Source organism: Hyaena hyaena, unplaced genomic scaffold (assembly GCF_003009895.1).
Source record: "Hyaena hyaena isolate Hyena2069 unplaced genomic scaffold, ASM300989v1 scaffold_18, whole genome shotgun sequence".
Classification (NCBI taxonomy): domain Eukaryota; kingdom Metazoa; phylum Chordata; class Mammalia; order Carnivora; family Hyaenidae; genus Hyaena; species Hyaena hyaena.
In genome coordinates this window covers 1569236-1596328 of record NW_024080649.1, presented here as the reverse complement: position 1 = coordinate 1596328, position 27093 = coordinate 1569236, and the positions used below count along the sequence as shown (strand labels likewise).

The 27093-nt window shown below is 46.1% G+C and overlaps 2 protein-coding genes across 2 annotated transcripts in view; both read left to right on the top strand.

The window, feature by feature from the left end:
• Window positions 1–8949, top strand: part of RANBP10 (RAN binding protein 10) — a 66435-nt gene extending 57486 nt beyond the window's left edge. Inside the window, exons 7-14 of the mRNA XM_039222666.1 lie at window positions 903–1015; window positions 2505–2613; window positions 2724–2872; window positions 3065–3269; window positions 3762–3883; window positions 4376–4521; window positions 4839–4950; window positions 5403–8949. Of these exons, the coding sequence (XP_039078597.1) occupies window positions 903–1015; window positions 2505–2613; window positions 2724–2872; window positions 3065–3269; window positions 3762–3883; window positions 4376–4521; window positions 4839–4950; window positions 5403–5533 (1087 nt within the window). The 3' untranslated portion in view covers window positions 5534–8949. The remainder of the gene's footprint in view (window positions 1–902; window positions 1016–2504; window positions 2614–2723; window positions 2873–3064; window positions 3270–3761; window positions 3884–4375; window positions 4522–4838; window positions 4951–5402) is intronic.
• A 1888-nt stretch (window positions 8950–10837) lies between these two features.
• GFOD2 (glucose-fructose oxidoreductase domain containing 2) overlaps window positions 10838–27093 on the top strand; it is a 41141-nt gene continuing 24885 nt past the window's right edge. Inside the window, exon 1 of the mRNA XM_039221271.1 lies at window positions 10838–10997. The gene's annotated coding sequence lies outside the window, so the exon portion shown is untranslated. The remainder of the gene's footprint in view (window positions 10998–27093) is intronic.

Here is a 27093-nt window from a genome sequence, read left to right as displayed (position 1 = left end):
AACGCAAGGGGATACACAATTTAACTTCTGTGCCTTTCACATTTGTGTTTGGCAGTTACAATAAGGACATCAGACACATATTTACACCAAGGTATTCACTTTTGTACACATCAGATGTGAGGACTCATCCTTCTATTCTACGCATGTGCCTGCGCTATATGCGCACATGTGCCACTCTCAGCCAGCTGTGGTGGTATTAAATGGCTGCTGGGTGTTGGGCTTCTCCGGGTCATTTCCCAAAGATAGTGTTCCTGTTGGCTGCATTGATGCCTGTATCTTGGCTTCTTGGGCCCTTGACTTGTGGCATATCGTGGAGTAACTTGGCTCACAGGTTAGCTGCCCACCACCCGCTAAAGCCAGCACTCCTGAGGGCTAGGTTCACCGGGTGAGCTGTAGTGCTTATGATGGGCACACGGGGCGGCCTGCAGAAGAGTGTCTGTGTCTATATAGAAGGTACACACATGGCACACAGCATTTCTGTCTGGGCACCTCCTGGGCTGCTTGGCCATGTGCCATTCCAGAAAGCCCTCCGAGAGCCTGTCGGCCTGCTCTGGGCTTGCTGCAGTTCACAGGAGGCAGCTGCTTCTGTAAGGAGGTGGCATGTGCCTGTGTTTGTATTATTGTTATCATACTTGCCCACTTGTGGGTGGCATATTCCAGAGAAACTGCAGCCCCTCCTCCAAGCTACCAGGACAGGTTGGTGACCAGCCCCTCTCCAGCCTGAATGCATGAGCTTTGGGGGAAGTTTTCATTTTGTTTCAGCCTCTTTATTCTTATTCTTTGGAGGTTGCACCTCCATGGTGTTTGTAAGGAAGTCCAGACAGGGAGATAGTTTGTCCCTTCAGGTGGTCAGTGAGAAATGCAGTTCTAGAGTGTCACCTTGAGCATTTCCTTTCTTCTAGCATGGTCTCATCTTACCTGGTGCATCATGGGTATTGTGCCACGGCCACAGCTTTTGCCCGAATGACTGAAACCCCGATTCAGGAAGAACAAGCATCCATAAAGAACAGACAAAGTAAGGTTGATTCTCCTTTGCTTTCTTCCTCCCTCCCTCACCTGTCCCTAACTCTGCTCTCTGGCTCATGCCAGCCTTGGGTAACCTATCAGGAGTCCATTCAGCTCTGGTCCTTACCACCAGGAGACTAGTCCACAACCCCAGCCCAGCCCCAGCCCAGCCTCAGGCTGTTCTTCTGTCTCTCCTTCAAAACAACACTGTCTTGAAGGACAGCCCAGCAGCATGAGAATGAATGTCTCAGTGCAGCCTCCCTACTACACACTCTGGGCCCAGCACAGGCTGGCGCCTGACATGGTTGGATCCTACTCCTCCATGCCTATTTCCTTCCCCCAAAGCCTGGCCTCTACTCAGCCTCCTGTTCCTGGTCTTCTGGAAGAGTATGTTTGCATCTTATCAGACCTCTGTCCTGCCTTTCCCATTTACTCAGCTTTAGTAGTTCTGCCTGTTCCTGGCCAGAGAAAGGACTGAAGTAGTCAGTCAGGGTGAAGGCTGGTTCTTAGTGGCTGCTGTGGTGGCACCTCTCTCTGCTCCCACCTCTGGTCCTGCCTTTTGCAGACAACCAAGGGAAGGAGTCAAAGGAAACTTTCCTAGTGTACATACTGGCCTGCATACTGTGTGTTGGGCTCTTTTGTGGAAGGAGGGTGTTGGGAAAGAGGAAACAGAGCCCATTAAGGAGATAGGGAGAGGAGAGTGAGGGAGAATGGGTGTGTATGGCTATGTGTCTGTGTGTGCCTGCTTGCGTCTCTCTGAGCCTGTCGTCTCTGTGTATGTGCATGTGTCTGTGTCTCCCAGAGAAGCTACGCCCAGCCAGACAGACGGAAAGGGATCCCAGACTTGGGATCTACGAATGAGAGCCTCAGACCCAGAAGTCGCTCCCAGCAAGATGCACCAGGCCCCAGAGCAAGAGCAAGATGCTGATGGCCTGAGAGGTGTCAACGTCAAAGATGCCAGAGTGTGAGGAGGATGACCTCCTCTCCCAGCAGGGAGCACGCTGCAGCCCCTGAAGACTGCCAAGACTTGAGTCCTGACCCAGAAACCATTGTGCTTCCATTGCTACCCCGCTGTGAGGCCTGACAGGAGAGAAGTCTATCTGAAGAGGAGCCCCTAGGGCCACCAAGCTGCCTGGGTGCCGAGCCCCAGATCATGTTCCCACAGCCAGAGCCCCTCCCCATGCCCAGGTCCCTGGCAAATTGACCTCCACAGGAGCAGCCCTCCAAATTTGCTCTCCTGCCTCTGCACTGAGTCACACCTGTTTTCCCCTGTTATTCTTTGAAGACTCCCGACACTTGACAGAAACCAGGGTCTATTTTGGGGCTGGGAGGCCAGTTTCTTTCTTCAGCATCCTCTGTGAGCATCTCAACCAGACATGCTACTCTGAGCTGGCCCACCTGACTGTTGGCTAGTCCATGCTCAGGGCTGGTAGTATTGCATGTGGCTGTGAAGGAGCTCTGCAGCCCCTCACTCACTGTCATGCTTTTGCTCTCTGCAGAGATCCAGAAGCTGGTGCTGGAGGGCCGTGTGGGTGAGGCCATTGAGACCACACAGCGCTTCTATCCAGGACTGCTGGAGCATAATCCTAACCTGCTCTTCATGCTCAAGTAAGTTTTGGGCACCACCAGCTCCCCCATAGCCCAGCCCCTCTCAGCTGGTGGTCGGAACATACAGCCCAGACCAAGCCCAGAGCATTGCCGCTCTGCTCCCTCTGCAGGTGCCGACAATTTGTGGAGATGGTGAATGGGACTGACAGTGAGGTCCGCAGCTTGAGCTCCCGAAGCCCCAAGTCCCAGGACAGCTACCCTGGCTCCCCCAGCCTCAGCCCCCGACACGGCCCTAGTAGTTCCCACACGCACAACACAGGTCAGCCACTCTCCAGAGGGCTCGGGGAAGAACTGGTGTGGAGAAGAAAGGCCACCCATATGCCCTTCCCTGGGCTGGGCTCAGGCTCACTGCTGGATTTGGGGGAAGGGAAACGGAACCACTGTGGTTATTCCTGAGGCTCCATTTGATGGCAAACTGCCCCTCTTCTTCTGACTGTCCTCTGGTTTCCAGGAGCAGACAGTCCCAGCTGCAGCAATGGCGTCGCATCCGCGAAGAGCAAACAGAACCACAGTAAATACCCTGCACCCAGCTCCTCCTCCTCCTCCTCATCCTCCTCGTCCTCCTCATCCCCATCCTCCGTCAATTACTCCGAGTCCAACTCAACAGATTCCACCAAGTCCCAGCCCCACAGCAGCACCAGTAACCAGGAGACCAGGTGCCTGTCCTGCTTTGCCTCTTCCTCTTGCTTTCTGCTCTGTGCCATTTGGGCTCACTACAGCCTTCCTTTAAGTGCCACCCCCAATCTTTCACCCCCACCTCCATCCTAACTTTGTGCCTGGAGTAGTAGCTGCTGACCTGCCAGACTAGTCATTGGCTCCAGCTTCTGGTTCTACCTATGATCCAGCTACCACTTTCCTTGGCCCTGACTCTTTACAGAGGCACTGATACTGCCAGGCTGAGAATGTGGTCTCCTCCCAGGAGACCAGGCCTGGCAGAACCCCTAGGGTCTACACTGAAGGAGCTTTTACTGGATGGGGCTTGAGGTCAGATAGGTTGGGCAGCAGAGGTTTTAGGCTAGACTACAGGTGACTTTCAGCAGCCCCCAGGCATGCCTCAGGGTTTGACTCAATGGAAATCAATGGAGGCCCAACCAGGTAGTTCCAACCATATCCCCCTGGCCAACTCCCACCTCAACTCTTCTTCACAGTGACAGTGAGATGGAGATGGAAGCTGAGCATTACCCCAATGGTGTGCTGGAGAGTGTATCCACACACATTGTCAATGGTGCCTACAAGCATGAGGACCTGCAGACAGATGAGTCCAGCATGGGTAAGAATGATGGCTCAGCACGGTGACCCATGGGTGGTAAAGACTCAGTCCAGATGCCTTCTGGCCCCTGGGAGGGGATTGGGAAGGGCAGGCCTTGACGGCCTGAGAAGTTCTAACCAGACCTGGTCCACTGCCGCCTTAGCTGATCGTGAACGGTGCTTGAAATGGGAAAGCCCCCGGCTTGCTGCCAAGATCAGGGCCCCTGTGTCTGAGGCTAGAGGGAATTGGTGAGGGTGGGCACTCTAGTGAGCACCTGTGCATCTGTACAGGGTGGGGAAAGGGTAAGGTTCTAAGTCCAGACCGCTAGACCATGTGCTTGGTGGACTAAAAGCATCTTAGCTATGGATGGCCCACCTGTTCCTCCCAGCCCTAACTTGCCTTTGGCAGTCCTCCCAAGGTCCTTCTTGCCATGTTCTTTTGGGGTCCCCACCCCAGTCCTCCTCTTCTCTCCTTACTCTTTCTGATTTGTTCTCTGCTGGGCTCTGGGTGCAGATGATGGGCATCCTCGGCGGCACCTCTGTGGAGGCAACCAGGCTGCCACGGAAAGGATTATCCTGTTTGGTCGCGAGTTGCAGGCACTGAGTGAGCAGCTGGGCCAGGAGTATGGCAAGAATTTGGCCCACACAGAGATGCTGCAGGTATAGAACAAGCCAGGCCTTCATACAAAGCAGGCCCCCATTGCGGGGTAGGGGGCAGGGTGACTCTGGGAGGGCTGTGGGGGCAGCAGCAACAGGACAGCAGGCTCTAGTCAAGTCCGTAATGGGAAGCAGAACTTCGGGGTTATATGCCACACTCTCTAGGCTCCGGAGAGGGCACAGTCCTTCCTCACCCTATGCTCAGGGTGTGGCATGCCCTCATGGGGCACCATGCAAGGCCCTGTATGCCCCTGGAGTTATGGAGGTGTGTCTGTGTGTGGTGTGTGCCACAGTCCTCTCAAGAATGTCCTGTCCCTTAGGATGCCTTTAGCCTGCTGGCATACTCAGATCCCTGGAGCTGCCCAGTTGGCCAGCAACTTGACCCCATCCAGAGGGAACCTGTGTGTGCTGCCCTCAACAGCGCCATTTTAGGTGAGTGGATCTAACAAAAACAGAAACTGGCCCATGAGTGCCTAGGGTGGCTCCTCCCTTTCTCCCTAGGAATTACTGGTGTTTGTCCAAATTAGGGCAGTGTGCTCTGCCCAGGCACTTTCTGGTAGCTCACAGGACTTGGGCTTCCATGGCTGAACCTAAATCCTGACCTCTCTCTGCCCAGTTGAGTTGGCTGGCTAGATCATGATAGACTCTGGCCTGTGACTATAGGCCTGGGCCAGCACATTGCTCTAAAGAAAGTTAAGGTCCTCTGGTTCCTGGCATGGCTGCAGGGCCATGGGCTGGTGGCTGGGACATACTCACACAGAGACATGTGAACACCGTGTTCCAAGAGATTCTGTCCACTGCCCCCACCTTGTGCTTCCAAGGGAACTTTGACCTGAGCCCAGTTCCTGGGCAGAGCATTTACCAGGCCTGTCTCTCCTCCACAGAGTCTCAGAACCTGCCAAAGCAGCCCCCTCTGATGCTCGCCCTGGGTCAGGCATCTGAATGTCTACGGCTCATGGCCCGAGCGGGCCTGGGATCTTGCTCCTTTGCCAGAGTCGACGACTACTTGCACTAGCTGACCACGCTGGCTGGCCCCACCTGGCCCTTCCTTGGCCCCAAGGCTGGAACAGCCCTGCCCTCCATAGGCATCTGGCGCAGGGACCTGGAAGCCATGGGCAGAGTCCATTCCTCCTGCCTGGCCTTCCCCACTCCCTTTTCTTTCTTTCTTCCTTTCTTCTTTTCTTTCTCTCTTTCTCTCTTTCTTTCTTTTCTTTCTTCCCTTTTCCTTCCTTCCTTCCCATGCACCCCCCCAGTCTCTGTCTTCACGTGCAGCGGCCTCTGACACAGTATTGGCTGGTTACTCTCATGTAGCGCCTTCTACTTTGAAAGGGGGGATTTTATTTTGAGGAGGGGGTGGGTTTTTTTTTTTTAATCTTTTTGTTTTTTTCCTCCTGACTGAGCCACCAGTATTTATCTCTGGAGAGCTTGTGCTGAGCTGGTTTCTGCTCGTTTAGTGATGAAGCCTATCCAAGTTGGTGATAGCTTACTATTTTCATAAGTAAAAAAAAAAATGAGATTATATATATAAATATATATATATTAAAAAAAGACACAGTATTTATCGTAGTGTTAGTGGTCCAGCACCTCTTGGGTGAGGCTGTCCAGACACCATACGTTTTTATTTGAGTCCAACTCATTAAAAAAAGAATCATCTCTGTCACCTCAGCCAAGTGATGTGTTTATTTCAGGCTTCCCTTTAGTTGAGCCACAGGCCCAGCTGCAGCTCCCTGAAGCCCAGTAGGCTTTGGGGGCCACTTAGTGGGCAGGTCAAGCTAAGCTGGTTTGCAGCATCTGAGAGGTGTGGGTCCCTAGGCCCCTGAGAGCTGGGCTGGGTGGAGAACTATAGGGCTGAGGCTTCAGAGAAGGGATGAGTTGGTTGGCCTAGGGCTACACAGCAAAGCAAGGGAGTAGAGGGTCCTTGGCCAGCACGCTATCTACCGTTCTACCCTGCCTCTCACTGCCTACTTTGCCCCTCCCTTTCTCCCCCATTCAGCATCCTGTTTTCCCTTGTTGTTAAGATGGCCAAATAATTCATTTACTCTAAATTGATTGCCTGGAAACTACCTGCCTTCGACCCGAGAGCTGCTGTGTGTCAGGCTGCGGGGAAGATGACTCTATTCCAGGACAGAGGCCCTTGAGTACAGGGACTGCCTTCTTTCTGCCTGGATCTTCACCATCTCTTCACAGCTCTGATGGAATCAATGCTTTCTGTTGTGAAGCTAGGACCTTGTGGAGGCAGATACTTGGGCCGCCAGTTGCTGGAGTGGATGGAACTCTTGACCTACTAGGCCAGGCTTCACTGCAGCTATGCCAGGCAGCTCCCTGCAGCGTGGCCCCAGCCACTCTTAGAAAAGACTACTATGAGTATTTGTTGGCCAGAGGAAGGGACCTCATGGGCTCTACAAATGTCCCACCAGCCGTTTCAGACGGATCCTCACAGCCGGTGAGGCAGAAACAGTCCCAGTACTACCATCAGGGAATCAGGAGAGGAAGGGCTGAGATGACTGCTAGGACTTGAGCAGGCCATCAGTGGAGAGGACTGACTGCCCAGGAGGAAGAAAAGAAGGAGGCCTACCCAGAGGAGCACCAAGAGGGGCTGGGCTTTCCCTACCTGCTTCATAGTGAGAGGGAATGCACAGGTAGCCCTTGCAAAGGGGCAAGGACAGAAATGAACTTTCAGTCCATGCCTGGGCAAGAGCTGGGTAAACCCCTGCTCTCTGTTAGCAGACATGTGGTTGGTACAGCCTGAGATATTCATTGCCTGTCACGCTCACAGCTGGACAGGAAAAGTGATTCAGTTGGACCACCTGCTGGTGATGGGGTGAGGGCCCTGGCCCTGTGCTTTCCCCGAGTTCTGCCTTGGGACATGATCCTATAGGCTGCTGCTTTTCTTGGTCCCCACCAGGGCCTTGGCTGGCACCCCACAGACCATGGGCTGTTGGGGAGGTGTTGTCATGTCTATAAAGGAAAACTGATCCTGTGCGAGGCTGGGGATGGCTAGCTCCCAAATGCAGAGGTTAGAAACATCAAGGTGTTAAAATGATCAGAGCTGAGCAGGATTGAGAATTAAAACCAGAGGCTTTTTTAGCTGGAATGGGGGTCAGAGAACATCTACTCCACCATTCCTCTCATTTAATAAGGAAACAGGCCCTGGAGATTAAATGACTTAGCCAAAGTCACACAGCAAATTAGTCGCAAGCTGGGACTAACCTCATCCCCATGGGTTGTACAACACTGCTTAATCCTGAAGCTAAATGGTGAGTGAAAGGCTTAGGCTGGTGAGACCCCCCAGCAGTGTCTGGGCAGCTGGTACCTTCAGGGGTGTGTCAGGGATGGGGATGGGTGCCTGGGCTTGAGTTGTGGAGCAGCTGAGAGAGGGCCCAAGAGGGCCCGGAACAGCTATGTGCTGCTTGGGGTTGAGTGTCCACCTGGCTCACGCTCAGTTCCCATGGCCACCTCCCCATTTTCTGTGCCTTATCTCTCTGTTTCAGCTGAGTCCAAGTTGTTTACTCTGTTCCTCTCCAGAGGGGTTCTCTGTCCCAATTGGACAGCTTACCTTTGGGACATAAGCCTTTGCCCCACAAGCCATGGAGAGGATCAAAACCAAGCTGCTTGAGTCCACTATCTTGCTGATAGTCCAGGGCTGCCTGCCAGCCAGAGGAGCCCCTTATGCACACCTACTCCTACCAGCCTGTTGTCTGGGAGCCAACAGTGGGGAAGGCACCTGGGAGGAGCCCCAGTGAAGGGCTGGACCTGACCTGACAGGACAGGAAGAAGACCTGGCTCTGTTGGGCCATCCAGCCCTGGGGGAACAGCCTTCCCTGTTTACCTTTCCCCCTTGTGCCACCAGTTGTTACCTTCCAGAGTGGATGCTGGCAGACAATGCAAAGAAAGCCAGAACCTCTGATCCTCACCCACTTGGGTCTGTGGCTGGGGGGTAGGCTGACAGAGCAGGGACACTAAGAGATGGGGAAGTGGGGACTGCCCAGCCACCCAGCACCTTTCTACCCCTTAAGCAAGCACAAAGAAGATGAGGCAGAGAACTGTCAGCGCTGAAAGTTCCTTTGGTTGCTCACAACTCAGGTATGCACGCTGTGTGGCAGCCAGGCAGCAGAACCCTACTTGACTGCCAGTCCCATGCACCGGACCTGTGGCCAGTTCGCAGACTCTGGCTGCCTCAGGTGCCGCCTCTTTGCATAGGGTTTTCCTCCATTAGTAATTACAGCTGAAACAGATGTCCTCCACATTGTGCACACTGGTTCTGCCTTTGTCCTTGGGAGTTGATACTTGGTATTAGCATGAAACTTGTGGGAGGGTTTAGAGAGAATTCTAACACAAAACATCCTATTAAATTGTACTTGAGAAATGAAAAAACTCCTGTTGTATTTTGACAGAATTATTTTTATTAAAATACACATCCATGAGCAGTCACGAGTGTCTGGTCTCTGTTTTGAGTTCTCCTGAGGTTGGCACCCCTGTGTGGCACACACTCTGTTCTGAAGGTTTGGCCCCTTCTCAGCTCACCTCTTCGGTTGCCAGGCCCCTGGTCCCCCCTCAGGAACCTTCAGGACTTCAGGTGTTTGCGAGAGCCCAAAGAGGATAGGCACTTAGGCTTCAATTCTCTCCCCCCAGACAGCTTTCATCTAACACAAGGAGCAAATTCAGCTTCCAAACGGTGGCTACAGGTCCTCCTGTCCTCAGAGTAAGACTTTAATAGACTCCAAATACACTATCCCAAACACTGGGTATTCCGAGTGCTTCTGAGGGTTATTGAATTAGCTTCCTGTCAGTTTGAGGGGAAAGCACTCATGCTCCAAATCCTAGTTCTGTTTACTAACTGGGTAACTCTGAAAATTAACCTTTCTCAGCTTGAGTTTCCCTACCCTTAAAATGCGATTAATCCTACCCCATGGAGGTAGAGGATTCTAGCATGTATAGGGCAGGCTTGCCAGAGAGGGATACAGTATGTGCGTGCTTCACTTGGTTATTTTATAGGACTATTAATCGACAACTCTTATGGAAAAGTTAATGTGCCGGGAAGAATGGAATGTTAGATTAAGCACAAAAGTCCTGGTTCCGTAAAGCCAGAGTGAATTGATTTCTTTCTAGCGGTTCTCTACAGGGAGTGATTTTGGTCCCCAGGGAACACTTGGCAGTGACTGGAGATATTTTTGGTAGTCACAACTTGGTTGGAGTGCTACTGGCATCTACTGGCTAGAGGCCAGGGATGCTATAAACATCCTACAATGCATAGACAGCTCCCAACAACAAAAAATTATCAGGCACAAAATGTCAACAGTGCAACTGTTGAGAAACCCTGTTCTAGGGTGAATCTTGGGACAGAAACACAGAAATGTCAAACACAAGCACATTTTGATTCTGCATGGCTGTTCAGAATGCAGGGGAAAAGATTAAAGGGATAAAACTCCATGAGAAGAGAGGTTAGAGGTTACAATTTCTCATCACTTTGGGAGTCTTCCATGCTCAGAAGGTGGCAGCAGTGGCAGGAAGTCATCTAAAGCAGTTGGACCCGGTTGGTCAGCAGTTCTGAGAACAACTGCCTCAGCTCAACTGACATGTTCTATTATCACAAGTGACTCTGGAACCAGAGCTGGGACACCTTCCTAATACCAGCTGAGTGGGGATCCTGACTCTCCACAAGAGTCAGAAAAGCAGGGGAGGGTCTTCCCATGCAGAAATAACTCCTGATCCCACATTTCCAACATAGCCTGTTTTACAGTAAGGCTTACAGGTTTCACTACTCCGGCAGACAATATGGTGAACTGAAGTCTTGTTACAAAATGATATTTACTTGGGAGGACACAGGCTCCAGTAAAGAGATCAGGAGGAGCTGGGGTCCCTGTAGGACCACTAACATCTAAGGAACAGCCAAAGAACACGCAAAGGAAGAGAAACCCAGACAGGCACCAGAGAACAGAAGAATCAGTAGGAGTCAGGAGGCCAGAGTCCGGCGAGTCCAAGAGAACTACCGTTCTGCAACGACAGGTCGTTGTGTCCAACACCAGACCTTCCTTCATTCCAGAACAACCAAGGCACACTACAGTTCCCAGAACCTGGTTGTTTGTGACGCCAGGCGGAGGCCCGAAACCAGCAGACGCAGTAACACACTAGCACAGCCGCCGCCACCGCCGGAAATAAAGGACCAAGCCCTCTAGCTAAGATAACCCCCGCCCCCAAAGTGCGAGCATGTGCGCATGCGCAGACCTCGATCAAGGCCCGTCCCAGCGCGGGCCCACCCCCGTCAAGGAGCATGCGCAGACTTCCCGCCGTCCCGCCCATCTCTTTCCAGAGCTCCCGGTTCCTTAGAAACCAGGCGGTGCGTTCCCGGTGCCTGCGCTTTAGGTTCCGGGGCCCGCGCGTCTCCGCCAGCCTCCGTCTTTGCCGGCGGGTGGTGGTCGAGACCGGTCCGGACCCATGGTCTCCGGCACAGCGTGGGACGGGCGATGCCAGCATGCCAGGTGAGAGCGGGCCCTCAGCGACGGGTGAGGATGAAGGAGGGCGCGGGCATGGCGCGGCAGTCAGCGGGCGTCGACCGGGCCTCCTCCGCGCCCCGGCGCCCGATGTCGGAGGCGGAGCTACTCATAGCCTGGGCGGGAGGGGGCAGTTCTAACTGCCAGCGCGGTCACCGACTTCGGGGGTCGCCCGGGAGTTTGTCCTTCCCACCTCAAAAATAGGACCTACAGATTTGGTCATAGAATTGTAGAATTTTGGCTCCTGGAAGGACCTCGGCCATGATCCATCCCTTTACGGGACGTAGAAACCTAGGCTCCCCTGCCTCGTGCCGGACAGACCATACCTGTGTGAGGACGGACGCTTCGTGGATGAGGATGTGAGGTGTGGAAGCCTCAGACAAAGGGCCCATAGGGTAGTAGGTACATCGTCTTTCAAAGTGAGTTGGGACTTTTAGGAGGTAAATATTTTAAGGAGAGAGTGTTCAAGTGGTAGATGGGAGAAAGGACACTCCAGAAAGCGCAGGTGGCTCTGCCGGTTACCAAATGCCCACTGGCCAAGTCTCAATGACCCTGGCCTATCTTTGAAGCCCAGGAAGGAAGCAGATGGACTAGCAGAGACAAAAGGTGAGGTAAGGTGTTCCCATCAAAACGTTATCACATGAATGAGGAGGAAGGAATTGGGGGCGGGAGGTCGGGACTTGTGAATGGTTGTGTGAAAAGTTTACCTTCCCACTTGCAGCCGAATGTAAAGAACGGGACAAGAATAGAAAAGTTTAAAGCTGCGTTGGCTAGACAGCAGGAAAGGTTATAAACCATCTTATAGAAGAAAATGTGTGCCCTGTGAGTATCCAGAACCGAATTGGGGCACTGCCCAGAAGACTTTTGTAAGCTGTGGGACATAAAGGTCTCAGAAGGAAGAGCCAGTAGAGTATGACCCTTCACTTGAAGGGAATGGCTATTTAAGTTAGAAAAGACACTTAACACTTGTTGAGATATGGAGAACATAGTTGTCTTTGTGTTGGAGAAGCTAGATTCATTCTTGATAAGGAAACTCCTTTTCTTCTGCAAAACTAAGTGCACCAGGGAACAAAAGACTTTTTTTTTTAACATTTATTTTTGAGAGACAGTGATATACAGAGCAAGAGTGGGGGAGGGGCAGAGAGAGATGGAGACTCTGAATCCGAAGAGGGCTCCAGGCTCTGAGCTGACATGGGGCTCGAACCCACAAACTGCAAGATCATGACCTAAGCTGAAGTCGGACGCTTAACCCACTGAGCCGCCCAGGTGCCCCGAACAAGAGTTTTTTAATTAAGGCCATCCACTTTACAGAAAATGTGAAAAAGTACTGGGTTTGGACTTGGAATTTGGAGACTGGACAAAGAGATGAAAATTTTCAGCAGACAGTTCTATTGTTGGTGGACTCCTCATTATACAGATGAAAATTCTGTTGTCAGGCTTTCTCTTAGCACCTGATTGTCCTGCTTTTCCTATGGAGTGATTGGGTCTGATCACTTTTATTTATTTGAGGGGGAAATTCAGATATATGATTTGTTTAAGTATTACTAGAATCCACAAGTAGTAAGATTAGCAGTGACACTCCTCCTCCCCATCCAAAGACATAAAGATTTGTAATATGGTCAAAAGAAGTGTTTGATTTCTTGAAGATGGTCCCTGATTCTAATAATCAAAATCAGGGGCGCCTGGGTGGCTTAGTCGGTTAAGCGTCCGACTTTCGCTTAGGTCTTGATCTCGCGGTTCGTGGGTTCGAGCCCCGCGTCGGGCTCTGTGCTGACTGCCAGCTCAGAGCCTGGAGCCTATTTCAGAGTCTGTATCTCCCTCTCTCTCTGACCCTCCCCTGCTCACGCTGTCTCTCTCTTTCTCGCTCCTAGAAATAAATAAAAATATTTTAAAAAATAATAATAGTAATCAAAATCAGTTTCTTACTAGCTTGATGAAACTAATTATCAGTGTATATTGGATTTTGCAGCATATTTTCTTTTCCCCTCAGAGCAATAAGATACATTTAAAGTATGGTGATGTTACTAGGTCAGATTAGTTTAAGAAACAAAACTTTGTCTTAGGTTCATAAATCAATGCCAGACCTTATCTGTGATGTTGTGATTGTGCATTTTATTGATTTTTCTTTCATCTGTGGAAATATTTTGTGTAAATAACTCAAGAGATATAATGTGGTATTATTAAAAGGCTTTGTAATCTGTGTGGAAAATTGGCACTGTTAGTCAAGTCCTTTCGGAAAAGTTTTATGAAATACATTGTATTCTTTGTAGAAACTCCTATTACTTTAGCGCTGGCCCAAATAGAAGACAGGCTAGTAGGACAAAATCAAAGTAAGATGGAAGGGACCAATTACCATCTGCGGAGCTGGATGCTGTGTAGGAGGCTCCTTTGAATGTAAGTGCAAATACTTTCTCAAATGCGCAGTTGAAGAAGATACTGCATAAATGTGGTGAGTGTGCCCCATTGATCTGTGTACATATTTTGAGCTCCTATGTATAAGCAGAAAGACGCTTGCTTTCAAACGAGAAAGATGGACTTACAGATTCTTAAAGTGTTTCTCCATTGCTATAGCAATGAAACTTAAAAAAAAATTTTTTTAATGTTTTTATTTATTTCTGAGAGAGAGAGACAGCATGAGCAGGGGAGGGTCAAAGAGAGAGGGGAGACACAGAATCTGAAGCAGGCTCCAGGCTCTGAGCTAGCTGTCAGCACAGAGCCCGACGCAGGGCTCGAACCCACGAACCATGAGATCATGACCAGAGCCGAAGTCGGACTATTAACCAACTGAGCCACCCAGACGCCCCAGCAATGAAACTTTTGACAAATAATTACTTAATATCAGCTCTGTTTTCTGGGGCGGCTGAGGGCAGTTATCAAATCTGACCTGTAATAAAGTAATCAACAGTATTTAACAGGCCAACATACCAGATAAACCAGTAATGCTAACAGGATCTACTTTCACTGAACTGATTTTCTGGTTATACAGTAAGGAGAAATGCACTAGGTAGGCAGTGCCATCTGATACAAGAAGTTGTAACAGACGGTGTTTGGAAAACAGGAATCGGAGACCACTAACTTAGAGCTAGGAGAAGAGCCTTTCTGATGTCTGACAAGTCACTCATGCATATTTATAGTAGGTGGTCCAATTCCAGGATAAATTCACTGTTGGAATAGGACAGTCTCTAGGAAGAAATTGCAGATTTTGCTATTTTTGAGAATTCATGCACAACATAGTAATGGAACATTATTTTTCTTAAACAGTAGCAACTTTGTATTCCAAGAGAGTCCAAATATCCAAATTACTTGAAAAATTTAAATGTTGGATGTTTTTAAAAAGCGGGCTCATGAAAATCAGAATGATAAGAGATACTGAGAAAAATGTGAAAGCATTAAGATTTCCTACATTAACACTTAACTATGATTTAGCCATTAGGTCAGGAATGCGCTCACTAAAGTATTATCTGTTTAAGCTGAGAAAAAAGAAATGAGAAACGAAGTAAATATTTGTCTCAGGGATGGGAATAAACACTTAGAAAATAGAGATTAAACGTTCAGAAGGAAGAGATGAATATTCCTGCATTACTTAAATACACTCAAACTCTATCCTTAAGCAATTGTTCTTTAGATCTTTCTCTTAGAAGAAAAGTTGTAAGTAGTGCCTTTGTCCTAGATACAGGCAGTTTTCAGAGTAGCCTGACATTGACAAAATACCACACTCTTTGGGACCCAGGATAGACAGGAATTGCTGGAGAGATAGCTCTCCCCTGCACCTCTCACAGCTATTCCTTAAGGGTTTCTACCCTTCCTCTACCATGAAGGATTAAGAATGAAGGCTTTGAGGAATGGGAATGGAGTATCAAATGCAGTCCTCCTTTCTACCTGGAGGTAACTGCTACTCTCAAACTGTCAGCCCTCAATTTCTCATGAGAACAGATAACCCCAAAATAGAACCGGAAACACTTCTACTTGGCTTTGAGATTTACTGTATTACTTTACGTCAAGATCTTTTGTTATTTACTTCCGTAATTATATTTTGCTTAGAATGCTGGGGTGCCTGGCTGGTTCATTCAGTAGAGCGTGTTACTCTTGATCTCGGGGTTGTCAGTTCGAGCCCCACATTGGGTAGAGAGATTACTTAAAAATCAAATCTTGGGGTTCCTGGGTGGTTCAGTCAGTTAAGCATCCAGCTTAGGTCATGATCTCGCAGTTTGGAGTATCAAGCCCTGCATCAGGCTCTGCGCTAACAGTGCAAAGAGCCTGCTTGGGATTCACTCTCTCTGTCTTTCTTTGCCCCTCACCACCTCACTCCCTCTCTGTCTCTTAAAATAAATAGATTTTTAAAAATTAAGAAAAAAAAAGATAATGTTAGGCAAATCCTATAACTTCTGGGCCAGTTGGAAACTCAATCAACTGTGCCACTCAGGCACCCCCATAATTTCTTAATGTGTATAATTTATAGCAAAAAAAAAAAAGGAAAATAGTACAGTTGTCTAATACTAGAGAAATGAAAAGCTGGTTCCTAGAGAAATGAAAAGCTGGTTCCTAGAGAAATGAAAAGCTGGCTCCTGGAGTCATTGAAATATACAACCCTTAAAAACTGTGGGAATATGAAAAATGTTTATGTTAAAATAGGTACATGAAAGGGGCGCCTGGGTGGCTTAGTCAGTTGAGTGTCCGACGTTCGCTTAGGTCATGATCTCGCCGTTCGTGGGTTCGAGCCGCGCGTCAGGCTCTGTGCTGACTGCCAGCTCAGAGCCTGGAGCCTGTTTCAGAGTCTGTGACTCCCTCTCTCTCTGACCCTCCCCTGCTCATGCTGTCTCTCTCTCTCCTAGAAATAAATAAAACATTAAAAAAAATAAAATAAAATAGGTACATGAAAAAAATCAGGATACAATGTTATGAATACAGTTTGATCACAAGTATATTAAACAAATGTAAAAACTTTTTAAAAACATGATAACACAGAATAATTGTCTATGTTAAGTATATATTTTAAAAGCATACTTACCTAAGAGTTTTTTGCTGATGTAAAAGATGATTTCTTTCTCCAGGCCTTCACCCCTTCTTACTCTGACTATATTAAAGTTCTGGGAGAGAGGACTGGCAGAGGGCAGCACTGTTGTTTCCTATCTCAGGTGTCAGGGAACCAAACAGTAGACTGTTTCATCATTTTCATTGTTGTTGTTTTTGGTGCTTGTTGATGGATAGTCTTGACCCTTAGGGTCTCTTCAGTTGTTTTGATGGATGCTTTAGTAGCACGTTGTTCCAAAGCCTATTAGAGGATGTTCCATGTGGTTAATATTTTCTGCCTAGTGGTGTGGTGGTTCCTGCTAGGAAATGGTCATCATCTCTGGGGGACCTCTTTGGGAGTGGCTCTGGGAGCATGTGAGATAGAATGTCTTGCTAGGCATCTTTTGTTTGTCAGGGAGAAGGGGGGTGGTTGAGACATCAGCCATATTTCCTGTTATATTTCAGCCTTTTGCATTCATTGACATTCCTGTGCTAGTGGCTTATGTTTTGGAACAATGGAGAAAATGATTGAACACAGTATTTTATCTGGTGGTATTTTCAAAATTAAATCATTGTGCTTAAATGGCTGTTTTGGTTCCTCCAGGCCTGCGCTTGCTTCTGGTCATGGTTGTTATTCTTTTAAAACTATCTCTATTTCTCTTTCCTTTGATGCTTAATAACCCTAATATACTAAGATTGTTATTCAAAGAACATTTAAATGCCTTTAAGTAATTTCCAAAGTGTTCTGGGAATGTTACCAAAATACCTTAAAGTGTGAAATTTCAAGGACCTGTTATCTTCTTAAAACCATAAAACCCAGTCTTGGTCCCAAAAGAGCTTAGTGTCTCAATAGTAAGACAAGACATTGTGTGTATCATTTAAATAGTAACCAGAAAATCCTAAAATATAAAATGAATGGCTATTTTCATGTATTTTATAACCAGCCACCTCCATTACATATTAAACACCTCCTCTGCCCTCCCCCGACCCCCCAAAAAAGGTAAAAGAAGAACAGATGTTGTGACAAAGACTGTCCTGAGATTAGATTATTTTATTTTATTTTTTATTTTATTTAAAAAAATTTTTTTTTTATTTTATTTATTTCTGAGGGAGGGACAGAGAGAGAGAGAGAGACAGCATGAGCAGGGGAGGGTCAGAGAGAGGGAGACACAGAATCTGAAACAGGCTCCAGGCTCTAAGCTGGCTGTCAGCACAGAGCCTGACATGGGGCTCGAACCCAAGAACTGTGAGATCATGACCTGAACTGAAGTCGGACGCTTACCAACTGAGCCATCCAGGTGCCCCGAGTTTAGATTATTTTAGATTTCACATGTAACAGCTAGAAGATTGTTAAATGAAACCACAGCTGAGTGTGGTCATGGCCTAGTTGGTAAGCAGTTTTCTGCATGTAAGAAGGAGCTACTTGGGACGCCTGGGTGACTTAGTTAAGCGTCCAACTTTTAATTTCGGCTCAATTTGTGATCTCATTGATTGTGAGATCAAGCCCTGAGTTGGGCTCTGTGCTGACAGTGTGAAGCCTGCTTGGGTATGGATAGATAGATAGATAGGTAGGTGGGTGGATGGATGGATGGATGGATGGATGGATAGATTAGACAGACAGATAGACAAACTTGGAAGAAAAATAAAAAAGGAGATGCTTGTGAAGGACATTGGGCATTTCCAGTCACCAAAGAACTACTTAAACTTTTTGGTGACCAGAAGCCATGTAACACAGAGAATGCCAGTCTGAGTTGCCATGCTCCAGGATGCCCTACAAATGTCCTATACCCAAGGGGCTCCTGGCTGGCTAGTTGGTGGAGTATGTACCTCTTGGTCTCTGGGTTGTGAATTCAAGCCCCACATTGAGTATGGAGATTATTTTAAATCTTAAAAAAAAAAAAAAAAGTCCCAAATCAAAATCCAGAAGGAAGGCAGATTGATGACTCTAGAACGTCTCTTACTGCCCTAGATAAACCAGTTTTCCTAGGAGAAGAGTACTTTTCTCCATATTGAAGGTGGAAAACACTTAGAAAACCTCAGTAAATTAAGTGTGCATGTTGAAAAACGTTTATCATAATTAAAAACTCACCCTCTTCTTAGTCTCTAGGTAAAACCAAAGTATGTAATACACCTCTCTATGGTTGGCTGTTTAACATGCATCACAGCCAAATGTGCTTTACCTCAGTGATTTAAAAGTAAAGGCAGGAGGTACCTGGGTGGCTCAGTCGGTTGGGCATCCGACTTTGGCTCAGGTCATGATCTCACGGTTTGTAGGTTTGAGCCCGACTTTGGGCTCTGTGCTGACAGCTAGCTCAGAGCCTGAAGCCTGTCTTCAGATTCTGTGTCTCCCTCTCTCTCTGAGCCTCCCCTTCTCATGCTGTCTCTATCTCTCTCTCAGAAATAAATAAATCATTAAAAAAAAAAAAAAAGTAAAGGCAGAGTCTTTGTTCACATGCCTGCTACAGTGGAAAGGTCTCTGAACACTCATTGTGTTTCTGTGTCAGATCAGTCCTTGGTACTCATCTATGGGTGTAGCAAGAAATGAAAGCTAAGCTCAAGGGACCTAGCCTGTCTATCTAGATCACTGCTCTGTGCCCCAACTCCTGGCATAATGCCTACATTCATTGTGATACTTATAAATATTGGGGAATAAATGAGGAGAGGACACTGGTGATTGGATAGTGTGCCATTGAAAAGGGTGGGAGTGCACCAGAGGAGGTTCATGTTTGAGAGGAAAGACGAATTTGGGATGGGAGCAGCTGGTAGGTCATTCATGTGGAGATTTCTAGTAAACATTTAGACATTTAGTAGAGACAGAGCTGGAACAAGTTGTTGAGGCTGGGAATTGGAAGTTAAGAATGTTTGTGTGAAGGTTATAGTGAAATTGAAGGATTAGATTATATTGCTTCCATAGAGAGAGGGCTGAGGATGTAATTTTCAGATTGATGTCAACTTGGAACTCACCATTAAAAGCATTGTTAGGAAAAAAATTATCTTCTTGTTATTGGTAGATTTTCAAAAGCAATAAAGAGTTAATATGGGGGTGGTGGTGCCTGGGTGGCTTAGTTGGTTAATCGTCTGACTCTTGATTTTGGCTCAGGTCATGATCTCATGGTTCATGAGATGGAGCCCCGCATTGGGCTCCATCCTGGGTGTGGAGCCTGCTGGGATTCTCTCTCCCTCTCCTTCTGTCCCTCCTCTGCCCCCATGCTCTTTCTCAAAAATAAAATAAAATCTTAAAAGAGAGGGAGTTAATGTCGCCAGTAAATAAGTACTTTTTCCTACTGTAATCATCAGATGAAGCTAACTTTTAGACCTGATAACAATCCAGATACTTCTGTGGGTGTTAAAGTTTTCCTTTATGACCCTATTTAGCTGACCCTTTTGTACTTTGGGTAGTTAATGCCTCATTGAACAGGTTATTAGGTCTTTCATTAGTGCCCTCATAGGACACTGTGGAGCAGAGCAGGGAGACAGGGAACTGGCGTCATTGGCCAGCTCTGGGTGTGCCCACATCACGTGGTAGCTGCCTAACAGTTTACCATCATGTCAGCTTGTGGAGCTAAGGGAATAGCATATCTTTCCTTTGTCCTGTTTGTGTTTTTGCTCACAATGAGAAGGCAGGAATCTGTGACCATGTCACTGAGTCAGTGTAAGCACTGTTAAAATAAACCAACAAATCATAGGAAAACGAAACCTTCTCCAGAGAGCCTCTCTCTGGATCTTTGAAACCCAGAGACCAAAACATTTATCTTAACTAATTTGTAAAACTTAACACTTGTTTGTTTAGTTTGGCTTCGGGGAACATAAATGCAAATAAAGAAACACACTTTCACATCTATCTGAAAGCAGTCCTCCTGAAAGGGTTTATGTTATCATATCAGACTCTTTAAGTACATGCTGTATGTAGGTAATCCCTCTGCTATGAACTCGAAGTTTAGAACTCAGGCTGCATACCCTGTTTGCCCTCCTGCTCATGCTCTGATGATGGAGTGTGGTTGCTTTCCTCTTTGGGTCTGGCTCTTGTACTCAGGCATTGACTGCCTGTCTGCCACACTGGCTCAATTCCACATGTCAGGAGGGGCCAAAATGAAGGCTGGGGAACAGTTAGACACATCTTTCTAATTAATTCTTGGTACATGACTGTTGCTGAAGGCCAGATAGGAGGCATTCTTGCTTATGTCCCCAGTAGGTCCTGAGTTTTGCAAAATAACAGTTAAAATTGGCCTTCCGGGCTTTATTTTATCTCCTTTATCATGCTCAAGAATTATGCTGTAGGGGTGCCTGGATGACACAGTTGATTAAGCGTCTGATTCTTGATTTTGGCTCAGGTCATAATCTCATGGTTTGTGGGTTCGAACTGCATCAGGATCCACTGCTTGGGATTCTCTCTTTCCCTCTCTTTCAGCCTCCCCTCCACCCTGCTTTCCTGCTTTCTCTCTCTCTCTCTCTCTCTCAAAAATAAATAGGGGCACCTGGGTGACTAAGTCAGTTGATCAGCCAACTTCGGCTCAGGTCATGATCTCGTGGTTTGTAAATTCAAGCCCTGCATCGGGCTCTGTGCTGACAGCTCAGAGCCTGGAGCCTGCTTCAGATTCTGTGTCTCCCTCTCTCTCTCTGCCCTTTCCCTGCTCATGCTCAGTTTCTCTCTGCCTCAATAATAAATGAAATATTTTTTAAAAATTTTTAATAAATAAATAAACTTGAAAGGAAGGAAAGGCAAAGAAGAAATTAGGTATGAAAAGCTATTGGTCTCTAATCAGTGCACCATCTATACAGGTTTAACCCTACTTCCTGATTTATTCATTCTTATATTTATTGGTACATTCATTCTTCAATCATTACTCAGCAGCTATTCTGTGTCGGCACTGTTTTGTCCTGGTGGGGTAGGCAAGATCCTGCTATCATGACAGATGCTAAATAGGTGATCCCAATGAATCATGATGGGCACTGTGAAAACCGAAGCCCAGGCTGTGGAAACTGTAAGCTGAGTTGCTTAACCCAGCCTAGACATGGCCTCTCTAAGGGAGTGATGTTTAAGCGGAGACCTGACAAATCTCCTGAGAATTAGCCTGAGGAAGTAAGTAAAGATTGTTCCAAGCAGAGCACACAGCTTGGACCAAAATCTCAGAGCAAGACTGAAAGAGTTAGATATAGTAGCTGCTAGCATGTCAAGTACAGTGTAAGGGGAAAGTGGTAAGGTGGCGAGGTGGGGAAGGGTCCAAATCATACCAGGAGATGGTTTGTGGACCTCATCAAGTAATTTGGGGGTTATCCTGGGGACTCATAAAGTCTAGGAAGGAAATGGTGGACAAGGAAAAACTGTTGGATATCTGCTAGGGGACCAGAACAGTGGATGTATTCCAGGGGCATTGAATCCAGTTGTGAGATGTAGTGAAGGACTTACTGTGGGTAGGGAAGGCTTCACTCCAGCCTTATTGGTTTCTTATGAACTGGTTAGGATTGAATCACTGTCACCTGTTTGAGTCCACTCTCACTTGCCTTCCCTTCCGAATTATCTGTTGGTATTTGACTGAACAAAGTCACTAAGTGCTGGGTCATTGTGGTCTTGTAAGGCCCTTAACATACAGTATGCTTCTCTGTTAGATGGAAGAAACTTGACTGCAAGGGAATTGAGCTAATAAGTAATCATGAGTCATGTCATGTGGAAGAGGAAGGTTAGTTGAAGAGACAGTTCTAGATGAGGTGCTCTCTTAACAGGTCAAGTTGTAGTTTAAGACTGAGAGCAGCAGCTTGTTTTCCTAATCCCAAGTGGCAGGCAGAGGTATTTTGTTATCATATGATGTTTGTTTTCTTTCTGAACCATTAAATCAGATTTTGCCCCAAAGTATTTAAATTAATGACATATGTAATCTCTATTATATTGGTGAACATATCGCAAGACCCTACTGAAATATATACAGTTTTGAGGAGTTCAGTATATGCATCTTGGTTTATTAACTAACTATGCAGGAACAAGATCTGAAATCTTTCATTTTTTCAGCAGTATGCATTGAACACCCACTATATATCAGGCCTTGTTCTAGGCACTGGGGATGCAACAGTGAATAAAACAGATAAAAAATTCCCTGTCTTAAAGAAGCATACATTCTAGCAGGGGTGGTTGGGGGAATCAAACAGTGAGGAAAGTGAGAGAGAGGGTAAGCCAAGAGGATATCTGTACAGAAAAGGGAACTGCATGTGCAAAGGCGCTGAGACAGGAGCATACTTGGCATGTAGAGATCTATTTAGTACTGAGCCACTGTGGCTGGAGCAGAGTAAGCAAGGGAAAAAGAAATGGGACATAAGGTGAGAGAGTTAGAGGAGGAAGGAAATGAGGACAGACTATGTAGGACCTTGTAGGTCAGTGGAAGAACTTGGGCTTTAATTCCAAGAGAAGTGGGAAGCCTGTGGAGAGCTTGGACAGAAGAATGACTTTTGGCTCTGACTTAACATTTTTATTGAGTCACTCTTAGTGCTATGTTGAGACTAGATTGGGGTGCAGATTGGGGTAGAGGAGCAGAGTAGAATCTGGGAGGTCAGCTAAGCTGTTGCAGTAATGTAGGTGAGAAAGGTGGTTGTGACTCGAACTGAGATAGCAATAGGAGTAGTGGGAAACACTTGCATTTAGGATGTATCTTGAAGGTAGAAAGCCAACAAGATTTGTTAATAGATCACATATGAAGTGTGAGAGAAAAATAATAATTAAGAATTATTCTGAGATTTTGATTTGAGCTGTTTGAAAGTTTGTGTTACCAGTTTCTGAGATGAAGCCATTGTGCACAAGTTTGGCAGGGCTGGAGAGGGGGGCATGGGAATTCCAGGAGTTTAATTCTGGACATTTAAATTTTGGGATGCCTATTAAAGTAAGCATCCAAGTAGAGATATCAGATAGGGAGTTGTTGTTTATACTAATCTGGAGCTGAAGAAAGAGGACTTGGCTAAAAACTTTGGGAGTCCTCGGAAAATAGTATGTATTTAAGCCAGGAGACGGAATAGCATCATCATGGTTACCATGGGAGATTGGGAAGTAGCCAGAGAGAGAGAATAGCAGGAGAAATTTGTGCTCTGGAAATTAAAGAGTGTTGCAAAGAGGGTAGAACATGCTATATCAGATGCTATTGCTATATCAGCACAAAGTGGGATGAAGATGAGAATTGCCCTTTCGATTTTGCAACGTTTTGATTGTATTTGACAAGTTACCAGGTAGCTGAAGTATTTATGACCATTACTGTAGGGTTGTCAGCCATGATGCCTTGAATACATAACATTAGGTACACAATTGCAGTTTGAAGTTCTGAACATTTCACTTTTCTCTTACTTCCTTTGGACCCATTTTTTTCTACTTTTTACTTTTTTTTTTTTTTTTTTAATGTAAACTCAGTGCCCAGTGTAGGGCTTGAATGCATGACCCCAAGATCAAGAGTTGCATACTCTACTGCATACTCTACTGAGTGAGCCAGTGGTCACCCCTGGACCCATTTCATACTGAGGAAATATTGTTAGGTAGAGGCTTGAACAATACTTTAAGAGAAGGAAGTATCTGCCAATTACAGATTGGCTTTTTAATGCCTTTGGACTGCTGTGCTCTTTACTGAACTACCAGTATGTCATTTTTTTTTCATAATTCAATCCTGGAGTGTGAGTAATGCCTTTCTTTTGTGGCACTCAAAGTGCATTATAGATATGTCATTTAACATTTTTTTTTTAAGTTCATTTATTTTGAGAGAGAGAGCATGAGACCGGAAGAAGGGTGGAGAGAGAAGGAGAGAGAGAATCCCAAGCAGGCTCTACACCATCAGTGCAGAGCCCGATGCAGGGTTCGAACTCACCAACTGTGAGATCATGACGTGAGCCAAAATCAGACACTTAACCTATGGAGCCACCCAGATGCCCCTAACGTTTTTTAAAATATAAGATTAATTCATATCCTGTTTTATTCTCATTGTATCCTCTTTTCCTTTATAATGATTTTCTCAAATTATAACGACATATTTATGTGATGCTTTGATTGTCTTCTCTCTACTGCTAAACTCTATCCACACAGAAACTATTTGCTTTGCTCACCAGTATACCTGTGCCTTGCCTAGACCTGGCCATTAGTAGATAATTAAAATTAATATTTATTAATGACTCAATCTGCATACATTACAGGTGTCATTTTATACATGAGCACCTGAAACACAACTGATTGACTAATGTCACAGTCTCTTTTAAAGCTAGGTTGAGGGCCCATCTCACTTAATAACTAGGGTCCTGGCCTCACCTCTGGCCACAGTACTTTATTTTAATATGTTTTATATGAGGATACAATTACTAGAAAAACTCATCCACAGGAAAATTTAGCCTCTTGATACTGGCCCTTTGGAATGTTTGAAGAGTCAGAGATCTTTGGTGGTCTATAGAGCCATCTCAGGGGAAGGAGGGGTCCCCTAAGGATGCACAGCTTGGGATGACTACTTGTGCTGGGGAACTCCAGGTGTGGGGTTGGTTCTGGGGAATGGTGGGGGCAGGCACTGGGTGAAGGCTTCTCACTCTTGTGGTGGTCCAAGTCTTGTTGCCCAACCTGTACAGCTACAGACACAAACTCTTAGACATCATTTCTCACTTAGAACCATCATTAACTTTATTTGCCTAAAGCAATACAGAAGAATTCCTTTTTTGAACCCTCCTTCCTTAGTATGAGTTGTTCACGAGTGGTGAGGACTTGCTTACCTGGTACCTGAAGCTCAGTGGCTTGCCCAGTCTGACATTGGTTAGTGGAAGGTGCCATCTTCAGATACCCTCAGCAAGTGCTGAGACTGACTAGATCATTGGGCCTTCACTTGAAGTTAATTCCTCAGAAAATTTACTCTCTTGGCTCCAGCCATTGTCTCTATACTGCTGATATCTCCAGAACAAAGCTGACAAGGTTTTATGTTGTTTTTAAGGAAAGAGACTTTTAGTTCACATGTATCCATTCTGTTTGATTATGAACCTAAGTTTTCAAGATGTGAACAGGTTGTTCTATGCTCTTAGACACAACAACTTCTGGTGGTTAAAAATTGAGGTATAATTTGCTTAGAAGTAATCCTCAGATCTTAAGTATTCAATTTGGTAAGTTGTTAACAGTTGTATCACAATGTAAGCACAGTGCAACACAGAATATAGGTTATTTCCATCACTCTAAAATGTTTCCTGTGCCCCTTTCCAGTCAGTCCCATACCCCCACCAACACCAACACCTTCTGCTATCACTGTAAATAAAGTTTGCCTGTTCCTGTACTTCAGATAAGTATAATCCTACACTATGGGGGGTTTTTTGGTGCGTGTGCACCTGGAATCTTTCACTTATTTTTTAGATTTATACATGTTGTTGCATGTATTCATAGTTCATTAATTTTTATTGCTTACTATATTCCATTGAATGACTCTACCATAATTTGTTTATCCAGTCTCCTGTTGATAAACATTTGTGCTTATTTTCAATTTGAGGCTATAATGAATAATGCTACAGTGAACATTTTATTTTTATTTTATTTTATTTATTTATTTAGTGTTTGTTTATTTTTGAGAGAGAGCAAGCATGAGTGGGGGAAGTACAGAAAGAGAGGGGGACAGAGGATCTGAAGCAGGCTCTGAGCTGACAGCCGAGAACCCAATGCAGGGCTCAAACTCATGAACCATGAGATCATGACCTGAGCCGAAGTCAGATGCTCAGCCAACTGAGCCACCCAGGTGTCCCTACTATGAACATTATATGTAAGTTTTGTGGACGTATATTTTGTTTTCTTGGGTAAATATGTACAAGTGGATTTTCTGTGTCATTGGCTTAATATATACGGGTTTTTTTTTAATGTTTATTTATTTTTGAGAGTGGGGGAAGAGCAGAGAGAGGGAGAGGGAAAGAGAATCCCAAGCAGACTCTACAGTATCAGCACAAATCCAGACCCAGGGCTCGATCTCAAGAGATGGAGATTATGACCTGAGCCAAAATCAAGAGTCAGCTGTCAACATGGAGCCCAACACAGGGCTCAAACTCATGAAACTATTAGGTCATGAGCTGAAATCAAGAATCAGATGCTCAACCAACTTAGCCACTGGGGCACCCCAATACTATTTCTTTAAAAGAGTTTCTTTTCAGGGCACCTTGGTGCCTCTCTCTCTGCCCCTCCCCCGCTGGTGCTCTCTCTTTCAAAATAAATAAACTTTAAAAATTTTTTTAAAGAGTTTCTTTTCCCCATTGAATTGAGTTAATACTTCAGCTGGAGATCCATTGACTGCATTTGTGTGGCTTGCATGGTAAATAGAGTATTACAAGGCAGTAACTTTGTCTATAGAAATCTGTAATGGCTCTTTTTGAAGCCTGGTGCTGAAAAATAGAAAGCATAATTTGAAATTTAAAAAAGAATAGCTACAGAGCAAACTATTATAGATACATTTTTAAATAGGTTAGCTAGAACCACCCACACTCTATCCATCTGCAAGCTTCTGAAGAGCTGGATGCTTCTAACAGAATCAGGAAGATACAATCTCAGAACAAGTTATGACACTTGAAAAAAATCTGCAGTCAATCAAAAGTATTCTTTTTTTTTAATGTTTATTTATTTTTGAAAGATAGAGAGCATGAGTGGGGAAGGGGCAGAGAGAGAGGGAAACATAGGATCCGAAGCAGTCTCCAGGCTCTGAGCTGTCAGCACAGAGCCGGACACAGGGCTCGAACCCACGAACCATGAGACCATGACCTGAGCTAGCTGAAGTCAAACACTCAACTGACTGAGCCATCCAGGCACCCCAATCAAAAGTATTCTGAAAAATATACTGAAGGGGCTCCTGGGTGGCTCAGTAGGTTAAGCGTCTGACTCTTGGTTTCAGCTCAGGTCATGATCTCATGGTTTCATGTGTTTCACTCTGCACCGGTAGGGTGGTCCCTGCTTGGGATTCTCTGTCTGCCTCTGCTCTCTCTGCCCGGGATTCTCTGTCTGCCTCTGCTCTCTCTGCCCTTTCCTTGCTCGTGCTGTCTCTGTCTCTAAGATAAATAAAATAAACCAAAAAATACACACACACACACACACACATACATACATACATATATA